This window comes from Pistacia vera, unplaced genomic scaffold (assembly GCF_008641045.1).
Source record: "Pistacia vera cultivar Batoury unplaced genomic scaffold, PisVer_v2 Contig94, whole genome shotgun sequence".
Taxonomy (NCBI): domain Eukaryota; kingdom Viridiplantae; phylum Streptophyta; class Magnoliopsida; order Sapindales; family Anacardiaceae; genus Pistacia; species Pistacia vera.
Window position 1 is genome coordinate 1,505,388 of NW_022196823.1, and position 12,508 is coordinate 1,517,895.

Here is a 12,508-nt window from a genome sequence, read left to right on the forward strand (position 1 = left end):
TCCACACTTGAATCAAAAATCAATACGCACTAGATTCTATCCATATTACACCATAATTTATTTTATTTAATTAAATTATTTTTATTAATTAAAAAATCGAATTCTGTTGACAAAGTAAAAAACCTGAATAACGGATGCGAACTTCAGCTTTACAGTTTACACTTTACACACCTCCCTTGGCCTTCCAACTCTCCTGCAACTTGCAAATCCTAAGCAAATAAACTTAAACTAATAATTCAATAACCATAGCATTTGTTATTTACATACAAACGCTTACGCTCACAAATTACTGGAATACGAGATCCGATCCGATCCAATCTTTGTTCATGAGCTCGAATTCATCCAGCCCCGGCAATTCCCCCTCGCCGGGATCATCGGAGAAGGGGAACTCTGCCTCGGCATCTACCAACAAGCAGAAGGAGAAGGCTAGAGTGAGCAGGACGTCACTTATACTCTGGCACGCTCATCAAAACGACAGCGCTGCTGTCCGCAAGCTTCTCGAAGAAGATCGATCTTTGGTTCAGGCAAGGGACTACGATAATCGGACTCCGCTTCATGTAGCCTCACTCCATGGCTGGATCGATGTCGCCAAAACCTTGATCGAGTTTGGTGCTGACGTCAACGCCCAGGATCGCTGGAAAAATACTGTACTCTTCTTACGTTGACTTTTACTAATTATCATGGTTTGACCAACAATATATCATGAAAGTCTTTTTTTTTTTTTTTTAATTTTTTAAGCAATATTTTGAATTTAATTATCATTGACGAAACTATTAGAAGCGCTTAATTATTTCTGTGAGGTTTTACAAGTAATGCTTTCTTTTTAAATGCAGTAAAATGATACTGTTTTATATGCACACTATTTTTTGACTGCTGGTTGACATTTTTTTAGCTATTTTAGCATGTCAATGTGGGTTTATGTCTTGACAGCCTCTAGCTGATGCAGAAGGAGCTAAGAAATACAACATGGTTGAGCTTTTAAAGTCTTATGGTGGCTTATCTTTTGTAAGTCCTTGCTTGATGTTTTTGCCTTAATTTTCGATCTATCTCTTTTATTTGTCTTCTGTTTTACTCTTACTGCTAATGGTTTTATTTTCCCTTTGAGTCAATTATTGATTTGGCTACTTTTTTTTCATCATCATTGTTTTTTTGTTTTTTTTTCTCAGAAGAGCTGATTGTTTTTTATTGTATTTTCGGATTACTTGTTATTTGATTTAATTGTAAATAGTGAGGACCCTTTTATGCCTTTTGGTTTATGCATTTGTGGGTTCTGAATATGTGTTTGCATGCTGCAGGGTCAAACTGGAAGTCACTTTGAACCAAAGCCTGTCCCTCCCCCACTTCCAAATAAGTGTGATTGGGAAATTGAGCCTTCAGAGCTGGACTTCTCAAACTCAGCAATTATTGGCAAGGTGTGCTGTGGCTTTACTTTTCTTGAGATTGGTGATGTGCATGTTCTAGTAGACTGTTGCAAAAATGTTTTAAGAAGCTGCATTGATTATTTGGAAATTGCATCAAATTTTGATTACAAGTTTGAATTTTTTGTCGCCATTTACATTTTGCTGCTACCATGGCATGAAAAAGTGTGGTGAGATTACTGAGCAAGGATTCATGGGTACATTACTTTTGTCCTTGGGGATTGATGACCATATATTTATCTTTGGTTTCATCCTGTAACAATTGTGCTGCCAGCCAATACTATGTAGCTCAGGATAACTAAATATAGTCTTGACTCTTGTTAGAAAAAGTGTTGATGTTTGAAGTTAATCATTGAATGACACAACAATTACTTAAAAAAATTGTAGTTTCCAGTTTACTTTATTTTTTCTTAGTACTTCTATTATGGTGGTCTGGTACAGCTTTGACATGTTAGCTCCAGGAGGAAATTTTGGACTTTTAGGTTACTTTTGCGCTAGTTTTATCCTGGTCCTGGCCTACAAATTCTAGGTGGATTACCTAATTTTTTTTACTTTACCTGGTTGATGTGCTTTTACTGATAACAGTTGTTTCTGTCAGGGATCTTTTGGTGAGATTTTAAAAGCCTGTTGGCGAGGAACACCAGTTGCTATCAAACGTATACTTCCATCACTTTCAGATGATAGATTGGTGATGTAAGTGCATTATTTTTGTGAAATAGTCAGATGGTCCTATATCAACATTAATGCCTTATCAAAACAGTGAAACCACTTGGTTTGAATAAATTGTTTACTCCCTGGATAATTACTTCTGTTGATGTGTGGTATGTACTATACTTTGCTCTGATAGGACATTGAATCAGTACCAATGTTAAAGACGTTAAGACATTAATTGACCTAGAAATGCTATAATATTTATTTGGAAACAGTATTCTTAGCATTCTTTTGTAAGAGTTAATCTCTCTATTGAAACTAGTAAGGACGTCCACCTATCATATATCAAGGGTTTTTGGGTGTACGGTCCTTCTCAAGAAAATGATAATTCTGTTGTTTTTCTGCTATAATCTACTTCCTCCCCAATTTTTCCTATTATATAAAGAATCTAAATTCCTTACTGTTTTTCGCTTCCCAATTCAGTCAGGACTTCAGGCATGAGGTTAATTTGCTAGTGAAACTTCGCCATCCTAATATAGTCCAATTTTTGGGAGCTGTCACCGAGAAGAAGCCCCTTATGTTAATTACCGAGTTTTTACGAGGGGTATATGAATGCATATTTGTTCTTCTATTGAAGTTTTAAGTTCTCTTTGCACAAACGTTCATAATGATATGAAGGTAGTCAAAAGTAACTCATGCTTACTCGTGAATTCACGTGCTGTCACAGGGTGATCTCCATAAGTACCTCAAGGAAAAGGGTGCACTCAGTCCCTCAACAGCCGTTAACTTTGCAATGGACATTGCCAGGTGATTCTTGAACTCTTAAGTCTGATTGGTATGTGGTTGTTTCATTTCTTACAGAATATATATAAATCCATTGACAGGTGAAAGCATTAAAATTTAAACCCTTTATCATTAAATTGTTTTCTGAAATTATAGGTTGGCATGGTACGCAGCTCTTGCTTAGCTTAAAAGCATACTGATATTAGTGCCACAAGAATTAGGATCTGGTTCTTGTATAAGTTTTTGGCTTAATTGACTAATTGAGTAATGCAAACTCTGTCATGCTCAATTTGAGCTTATGGAAATTGACCAGGGTATTGGCATGACTTAAGTGTAAGCGTCTCCTCCCTTGCTATATAGGCCAATAATTGCCTCATTTAAGGGCCTTAGCAGATTATGATGGGTAATTTGTTTCAATTTTTAAAAAGTTAACATGAGATTATATTACAGTCACTCAGACTATGGATATGCATGACAGTTATACGGAAAAAGTATAATTATGGTTAGAGAATAAAATTAAGCATCATGTTGTGCCCTTGTTAGCTGGTGAAATTGTAGATAAGTCTGCTTTGTTTGGTTGGGGTCAATTTAATTAGTGTTGTTGATTTGGTATTATTGCTGGCCTTATTTTTTTATGTACCTGATTTTTGTCGGATAAAATAATTCTTTTCAGAAATTCTTGAGTAAAATTAAATGACCTTAGCTCTTGAAGGAAGGTCCTAAGTCACAATACTGAGTAGTGTCGTGTTCATCCAACAGATTCTGAGATCAAAACAAGTGCACATGAATTTGAGATAGTTTGTAGGTGCTGCATTTGGGTTTTATATTGATCAGAAAAGAAAAATAGAAAGAAAAGGAAAGTTTTCTTTTCAAGTGGGTTTTGTATGCCTGGAAATGCCTAAAAATACTTTAATACTTTGATGTTTAAGATTGATTAGCAGTTTTTTTTTTTTTTTCCTTTGCTTTGAATTGTACAAATATTAGCTAAAGGTGGGAAATATGCTTTCTTAGTTTTCTCTGGAAGATGCTTTTCAGAATATACGCAGCCTATATTGCTCTGATCATCTGGTTTGGAGCTTTTAGTGGCTTTCAGAAAAAAGAAACATAAAGTTAATGTGTTTTAGAAGTTCTTATGGATTCTTTGTTTGCATGTGAACATGGTCTTTCATTTTCCATAGTAAGGGAATTGACTTCCATTGTATTTCACTAGAAACTGGTCTTTGGAATGTCTACATGCTTTACTGCTTTTATTTGATTTGTCATACAGTGCAGATATTCATTTATATTGGGAAAAAAAGCATGAGTGAGTTTAAGTTTATGAATCATGGCCTAAAATCTTTATCAGTGCCACATCTGCCTTTCTGAATTTGAGTATTATTCTAATTTTTGTAAACTTGATGTGACCAGAGGAATGGCTTATCTTCACAATGAGCCGAATGTCATAATTCATCGAGACCTGAAGCCAAGGTGAGTTGATCTCTGTGTCAGATATTCTGGATAAATAATAGTCTTAAGTTCATATTGCTAGTAATTCTTTGCTTTAATCAATACACTAATGATCCATGTCATCTGGAGGATAATTAAACAAAACTGTCTTTAACAAACAATACAAATATCTTTTTTGGTCCCTTGGTATCTTCTCTTCAATCATTGATGATTTTTAATCTAGTATTTGCACCATCCTTTTGGGTCTTCTTGCATAAAATTGTCTCTTATGTGTCAGGAATGTTCTTTTGGTCAACTCAAGCGCAGACCACTTGAAAGTTGGAGACTTTGGACTAAGCAAGCTCATCAAGGTTCAAAATTCTCATGATGTGTACAAAATGACGGGGGAGACTGGAAGTTGTGAGTATCTCTTTGTCATTATTATTTATGTCTGAAATATGATGTTGTTTTACTTATTTCTTTTTTTATTATCTGAACAAAACAAAAGACCGGTATATGGCTCCTGAGGTCTTCAAGCATCGAAAATACGATAAGAAGGTTGATGTTTTCTCTTTTGGAATGATTCTCTATGAGGTAATTTTTTTTCCTTAATAGCATTGAGATACCAAGTACATAAATCTGGTTCTAAAGCATGGAGTTCTCAATTGGAGCAGATGCTTGAAGGAGAACCACCGCTTTCACATTTTGAGCCATATGAAGCAGCCAAATATGTGGCAGAGGGACGCAGGCCTATTTGTCGTGCTAAAGGATATATCCCTGAACTGAGAGAGTAAGTTAATTTTATAGGATTTTTCATCTACTAGAACAGTTTCTTATTTATACCACACATGGCCCATCTATGAATCAAATTTAAGCTGTTAGCTGTCTGGGCTGCTGCTCTGGTGGCTAACACTGAACCATATGTGAAGAGGCACGCTTCTATTAAATGGTTTATATTAATGATTATTGACAGTGAATATGTTTTTGAAAAGGTGATACCAGTGATACACCTATAGTCAGTAAGCTATGCTGTGGCCCTGGATAACTACATCTTAAAATAACTGGCTGAGACAACTTTGTTGAACTTTTTTAAATGAATGAAAGGCCATGAGTTACGTGTCCTATTGATAGAGACAAGAAAGGATAGAATAAGATAGAGAGAACAAAGAAGGGGAGAAATCCTAGAAGAAATAAAACTGGGAGAAACACAGATATTGGGGAGCATAATGTGCTTGGTGACCATAGATGAATAATGTTTCCTCAATAGACACTATAGTCTACTTCATAAATATTGGCATGACCCCAAGTGCAGAAGATTTATTTATCTGGATCTAGGCTATTTGAGCAGCGTCATTTTTCATCTAAATTTATTATTTTGAGCAAAGATAATAAATGCTTTTCCAATCTTGGTAAATAAAATTTGTTAGACCTAATACTTGCTCCTCAGCTCCTACCCCTTAAACCCCTTCAAGGCGATGTGAAATCCTCACTCTCATCTTGGGGATCTCAAATTTGAGTCCACCCGTCATGCCCTGGGATCTTTGACCGACAATGCCATCAGAAAATCAGAATACACTATGCATATTTGATCTTTGCTATTTCCTTTTCTCTTTTTAATTAGTACTTGCCATTCTTCCAGATCTTACTTATCCTGATCTTTTTTACTTAGGTAATTTTCAATGTGTTAACCTAGTATGTACATCAATCAAGTTTCTTTAACCGACATTGTCCTCATGTTGTTTAGCAAAAAATTGGAGTGTTAATTATGTTTGCCATATGCTAGTTAAATTTTAATAGAGTATCTGAGATGCAGGTACCAGAAATTTGTTTGTTTGATTGTTAATGTCTTTCTTTCTCAATGCTTCTAGCTTAACGGAGAGGTGCTGGGATGCCGACATGAATTTAAGACCTTCATTCTTGGAAATTCTGAAAAAGCTTGAAAAGATCAAGGAAACTTTACCAACAGATCATCATTGGAGCTTATTTAATCCATAGGATTCAAGAGCAAGTACATGGTAGATGCTATATATGCCATTTCTGCTTGTCACTTCGTACATCCAAATGCATAGATGGTGTTGTGAATAGATTCAATTGAGGAAGATTTGTGAGAGTTACTTCTTTGACTACTTTTCCGCAGTTCTATTCAAATTTCAATTTCAAATGGCTTAACTGATTGTTCATTAAGTTTTACAGTTTCTATATTTCATTAGTCTTTTATGTGGACAGTGAACCAGCGATGGAGTTTCATCCATCTCAGATTATAATTTTTAATCGGCTATATTTTTCCTTTAAATCTATCAATTGTAATTTATTCTGGTCCCAAGTGATCATGAGAATTGAGAGTAGGCAAATATACTGACATTTGCTCTCTTTTTTCCTTTTTTTTTTTTTCCTTTTTAAATTTTATATTTAAAGGCTGTTAAGCCTGTAGTTGGAGACGTCAAATTGGTTGATTTGGCAAAACATAAATTTCTTGTGGATTATTTTATTGTATCATAAATGTTGATCCTGCTCTTATTGAAATCTAGGGACGTAGATTTTGGTGGGCATTGTTAAAGGTAGGGGCGGCTAATATTTACCCTTCCCCTCTTCCTGCACTTTGGATCATAGTCCGTTGAACCTGAACTTGTGAACAAGGATGGATCGAAGGGTTGAGAAAGAGGGTAACTTACCTCAGTATTGTTATAGTATCTATAGCTGAATTTCGAAGGGTTAACTTACACTTCAAAATTCCACAATTGACATGACGGAGATCCAATTGAACTTTTAACTTTTGGCTATTTTGATTTGAAATAACATGCAGAGGCTCTCTTGAGTCATTCCTTGAATTAAAAACATAGGCCAAGTTGATTTGATTTAATTCTCATTTCAAGTGTCGAACATTCTTAATTTGCCTGGAGGGTGTAGGCTTGTAGCCCTTTCCCCGTAGCTGAACCAACCCCAACAAATGCAATTTGAAAAATGAGAACCTAATAAATATGTCAACATATTTAAATTGGTTGCCAAAATTGAAAAAATAAAATGTTATTTGCTTATTTAAAGAATACCTTAAAGGGCAAAACAACACGCTGCAAAATAGTTGATTCATACTATTGTCTGGTATAAAAACTTTGAATTGTATGATAACTAACAATAAAATTATATTAGAATGCAAGTATGCAACCCAAGCCATATATTCCAAAGCTTAAATGGAGGAAAAATGAATTTGCAATGGGTAAACAAGATGAAGTTTTTCCTCTGACCTTATTTTATGTCAGCCTGATCTGAAGCTCATCTGAATCTGGGTAGTCATGTACTGTAGAAAACTTTTATCTTCAAGTGAAAATATACATTAGCATTTAGAAATTGCCCTTGAGGCAAATCACCAGGCCAAACATGCAAGTAATTGAAATGTCCATCTAGATTGTGAAATTGCACGAATTCTTGAATACTGAGAAGCACAACCCCTAATGCCTAATTAATATTGTCAAAGAGGCACCAGATGTCATTTGAAAAAATAATAATAATAACAAAGTCATAAAACATAAATGTCAAGTTTACCAGGAAGCATTTTGGGAAAATGGGAAGTTTTTTTTAAAAAAAAAAAGATAAAAAAAGACTCTTGTTCTATGGGAAGACATAAAACATACCTTCAGGTCACTGAAACCCCCAATCAATCTAACAATATGATATCATAATTATTTGTTTCTCTGGAAAAGTACATTTTTCTAAGATAATTTACAAGAGCATTGAATATAAAGTTGTTCAACTTGTCCGATATGAACTTAAATAAGCTTCTTTTTCTCAAAGAAGGTCTTCAGGTGCCATAGTTGCAAGCCTGCAACTGTTATACAAATAAGAAGTGAAAGCCCACTCAACCACGCCATTCTTGAGTTCGTAGCTTCATTCAACTGCTGCATTTCTGATTCTCTGAAATAAGCAAGATGCACATGTAAAATTGAATGTGATATATAAATGAATAATATTCCTTGGAGAAATAGTAGTATACTTTTCAGTTCAAGAGAAAAAATAAAACATTATATTACCTTTCCCGAAGATAAAACATCTCTTGATGAATTGAATCAACAGTATCAAACAACTTCTTGAGTTCTAATTCCATGACCTGACATAAAGAGAATGAAGAGAATGTGTAAAGTTTTTCCTTTATCTCAATCCAGACACTTGCACAGACTACAGCATTTTCAATCATGAATTTGGGCACTGCACTCCAGTAACTCCTTTAAATTTCAAATGAAAATTCATGTATAATTAGAATAAAAAGGAATTATCATCCTAATAGAAAAAAATCATAGTTGTTTGCCTCGTTGAAACCACCCCCCAATGAGACTTGGCTTTATCCGACGTGGTGAAAAGTGGCTGGGGTTAAGATCTAAGGTTTAAGCATTATACCATTCCCTGGAGACTGACATAATTTCCAAGTTCAGTTATTAAAAAACCACATATATCAACATTAAAAATATGTAGATAAAAAAAGATCATTGCCAGCATAAAAAAATGAAACCAGCATATTATTGAAAGTGAAAGGACCAGTGAGGTACTATAGACTGATTCCCATACTAGAGAAAAATCAATCCTACAGAGTATGTTATAAAGAAAACAAAAGGGTAGAAGATATTGATAATTTGTACAGTATAAATATAAGAGTTATTGATGGTAGATCCAAGATATTCTTAAAAAACCTCTAGGCTTCACTCCCGTTGGATCAGGCTAGAACTTTCCTCGATTACTTATTTGGTTTCTTAGGCACCTATAAAGACATCACTTTTTACTTGAACAACATCTGAACATAGAAAGAACTTCACCTTAAAAGTGATAAGATTGCTATTCATAAGAGTGGATCATATTTTTCCTTTCGCCTATTAGCAAAATAATTCAGAAGCAGTTTGCAAGCTTGCTTGGATGTCCAGTGGACAATGTCTATACTAATGATACATTGCCAATTACTTTTTTGATCTAAAAACCAAGTCAAGAAGTGAAGTATCAGTGTCATGATGGTCAGCCCAAATACTTCTAGATGAGGTGAAGAGTCCATAAATATTAACTTCCAGCCGAAAATATCAAATATTCGAACACCTACAGTTGTCCACAACAGAACTTTGATTGCTTCCAAACAAAATCATTTACTTTTCCTCAATTTATAGTTGGACCATCTAAATTACTTCCAGTATATCATTTTATAGAGCTGTATAGTCGACTACTAGGGCCATGACTCAACCAATCAAATGAAACTATAAAAGGATAAACCAGGGAGTCCTAAAAATTGAATCTCAAGCTCATTCCTCCTACTAGGAATTCATTTATCAGAACCACAAACACCAATCCTCTTGTGGTAGAGATGAAAGTACATTTTGCTTTATATTTCCATGATCATCAAATATCTCATGAATTTGAAAAATTATTCATTCTTTTCACCTGTGCAACCAACCAAGAAAAAGACTATACACCCTTATTCTTCTGCGAAACACAATCGAGAATAATCATCATTCAAATTTTTAAATATTGACTGGCTGGTGATTTCTAACAACCAACCAACCGAAGATTCCAATTTTTCATGCATATCTCACTAAATAATTTAATTATGATAAATTTTAATCACCTCTGCTGATGTTAAATAACACAAAGATACCTCCATGGTTTGAATATTTGAGAAAGACCTCTTCCATATGGCGGATTTCTCACATGAAACTTCAGACATGTAAGTTTGACAAATCTAGGGTATGGTTATGACACTTTTCATAAATCAGATCAGATCATGTTTTTGTCTAGTTTTTTTAAACCAACCGGCCTACTTAAAATCAATTCCAATGTCATGGGATTTCAATAATTTCTTATCCTCTCAACAAAATTCTACCTACCCAGTTCACCGAAATTAAAATCCTAACCTTAGACTCAATTAAAGAGTTAAACACAAATCCCTCACATTAAACTCAACCAATCCGACATTATCAAAGACGAATAGAACTAGAATTTGCAGTCAGATCATAAGAAATAAAACAATTGACTTACATCAACTGTGCCTTTCTTAGCAACATTAGACCAGTCCTTTGCGTGCACACCCGTCCTCCAATCAAAATCAACGGTCAAGGTTATTTGTGGGTTATGATCAACGGCCCAAAAGCAAGCCATATAATCTCCATCCTCAGCCGCCGTAAACGCAAAGTTACCCGAATCAACATGGTCCCCGTAGTGATAACTATTCCCATAAGACGAAGTCACCTACATTAACAATAACAAAACACTAATTATCTCACTCTTCAAAAAATGAAAACACCAAATAAAAATAAAAATTTCCAAATTTACCCTGACGGTGAGCTTGTGTGAATCGGGCAAAGGATGGCCTTCGTTAGGGTTGACGATGTGGTACTTGCCAACGGTCATGGAGTTGCTTTTGATGTCTTCGGCGATGCATCTGGTATGACCCGATTGTATATCGAAGCGGAGCGATTGAGAAGTAGAGAATAAAATCCCAACGATTACGAGTAGGGTTAGGGTTACTCTGATCGTATTCATTGTTTGATTCCGTCGCAGTTTCGGAGGAATTAAAAATAAAAATAAAAAAGGTTGGAGGAGTGTCTGCAAGGAATGGCTTCCAATGTCGAGTGGCGCCACCAAAATTAAAGAGGTCAACGGTTTTTGCGACGTGGTTGGTTGCCATCGGATGAAACACGTAATCGACCAAAATATGGGCTCCTGTGAAAAGCCCAGGGTATTATTTTGTAGTGGCTCAATTAGTGGATAGTTGGGCTTGGGCTCTCAAACATTAATTTATGAGAAAGTTGGACAGGTGCATGTGTATTGAAGTAAATCTTTTAACCCTTGTATCGTGTAATCACAAAGTTGGACACGTGCCTGTGCATTTTTTTTTTTTAACCAGAGGTGTTCAGGTCAATTTACGCACACCTCAATTAATCTTTCCAAACCTTGAAACTATCAGTCAGATAAAAATTCTAATGATCACCCTTATTAACAGCTATAAGGACTCGAACTTCCTTCTATTTGTGATTTTTGTGACTATTAACTCTAAATGCCACCATTAAAAATGTTTATTGCGTTGAGTTTTATTTTTTAATCTACCATTAGCTACAAATACTTGTTAGATCTAACAACTTGATTGCATTTGATGAGAAAAACATTATAAATGAAATACTAACACACCTTAAATGTTATGCATTTTGTCCCAACTACAAAAAAACTTTTCCAAAAGTTAATGCCAAGATGATTAACTTTCGAGTTAAAGACATAACATATATTAATACAATCACCTTAACGTTCTTTACATGGCATACATCTTTCTACCGTTAACGAACTGTTAGTGAGTCATTACAATTTACACATTTATGAGTTAGAAAATATTATCAAATTATCATCTTATTGTGATGTCTATTTTAACACTTAAAACTTAATTGAAAGGGTATTTAAATTATTTCTAAGACCTCATAGGGGTTTTTTGTATTTTATCATATTTAAGGAGATTAATGTTATTAACTCATAGCTTTCAACTGTGTTCATTATGTTGAGATAAAAAATGGGATGAGTTTCTTAAATGTGTTGAGATTAACTTTCAAGTAGTGTTTCAATGAATAGATGATGGTTATCAATAATAAAATTTCAGGCTCTGTTTGATTAGTTTTTTAAAATAGCATTCTATGCTGAATACTATTTTGGAAAATATGATAGGATTCTGAGAAGTTTTTGATACATTTTTGGAAAATATTTTCTAAAAATATTTAAATTATTTTAAATCTCTAAGTTTGTTAATCTAACTAAACACCCCCCACAATATAAGTTTATAAATTGATAAAAACATCCCTACCCACTACCACTAGAAGGTGGCCGAAATCTACTGGAATGGCACATGAACAACTACATCTGGCCGGTCGTGTACCTATCTGGCATTTTTAGGTCAGATCCACTGTGAATCTGGCTGGAAACGGCCAAATCTAAGGTGACAAATATTCGTTGATGGCCACATCTGGTTGTCGTTGACAGCCATATCTTGGCCGTCAACGACGAACAAGATATGGTCGTAGTCAACAGCCAGATATGTGGTCATAGATCTGGTCGTTTCCAACCAGATCCGTGGTGAGTTTGGCCGGAAACATATAGATCAGCACACGACTAGCCAGTTGTGCATTATCACGACGTCGGCGATCGACGGTGGCAGCGGTGGTTGCTAGCGAGTGATAGTGGCTTGGGTAGGTCGGGTATTTTTGTTACTTTTAAAACTTTTA

At 34.9% G+C, this 12,508-nt stretch overlaps 2 protein-coding genes across 3 annotated transcripts; one reads left to right on the forward strand and one right to left on the reverse strand.

The window, feature by feature from the left end:
* Positions 1-155: 155 nt before the first annotated feature.
* LOC116120601 (integrin-linked protein kinase 1) lies at positions 156-6,646 on the forward strand. Of its 2 annotated transcripts, none has more exons than XM_031406566.1 (11): positions 156-647; positions 931-1,005; positions 1,296-1,412; positions 2,017-2,111; positions 2,553-2,673; positions 2,797-2,876; positions 4,260-4,319; positions 4,576-4,697; positions 4,786-4,871; positions 4,952-5,067; positions 6,146-6,646. In XM_031406566.1, the coding sequence occupies exons 1-11, from the start codon at positions 327-329 to the stop codon at positions 6,270-6,272; spliced, it is 1,320 nt and encodes a 439-aa protein (XP_031262426.1). In that variant the 5' UTR covers positions 156-326; the 3' UTR covers positions 6,273-6,646. The 2 variants fall into 2 exon arrangements, with proteins under 2 accessions (XP_031262426.1, XP_031262427.1); XM_031406567.1 differs by having other exon boundaries at positions 506-647; positions 947-1,005.
* A 1,257-nt stretch (positions 6,647-7,903) lies between these two features.
* On the reverse strand, positions 7,904-10,901 carry LOC116120616 (transmembrane emp24 domain-containing protein p24delta9-like). Its single transcript, XM_031406581.1, has 4 exons — positions 10,578-10,901; positions 10,284-10,493; positions 8,303-8,379; positions 7,904-8,186 (listed from the first exon to the last, which is right to left on the reverse strand). The coding sequence occupies exons 1-4, from the start codon at positions 10,785-10,787 to the stop codon at positions 8,042-8,044; spliced, it is 642 nt and encodes a 213-aa protein (XP_031262441.1). The 5' UTR covers positions 10,788-10,901; the 3' UTR covers positions 7,904-8,041.
* Between the last annotated feature and the right edge of the window lie 1,607 nt (positions 10,902-12,508).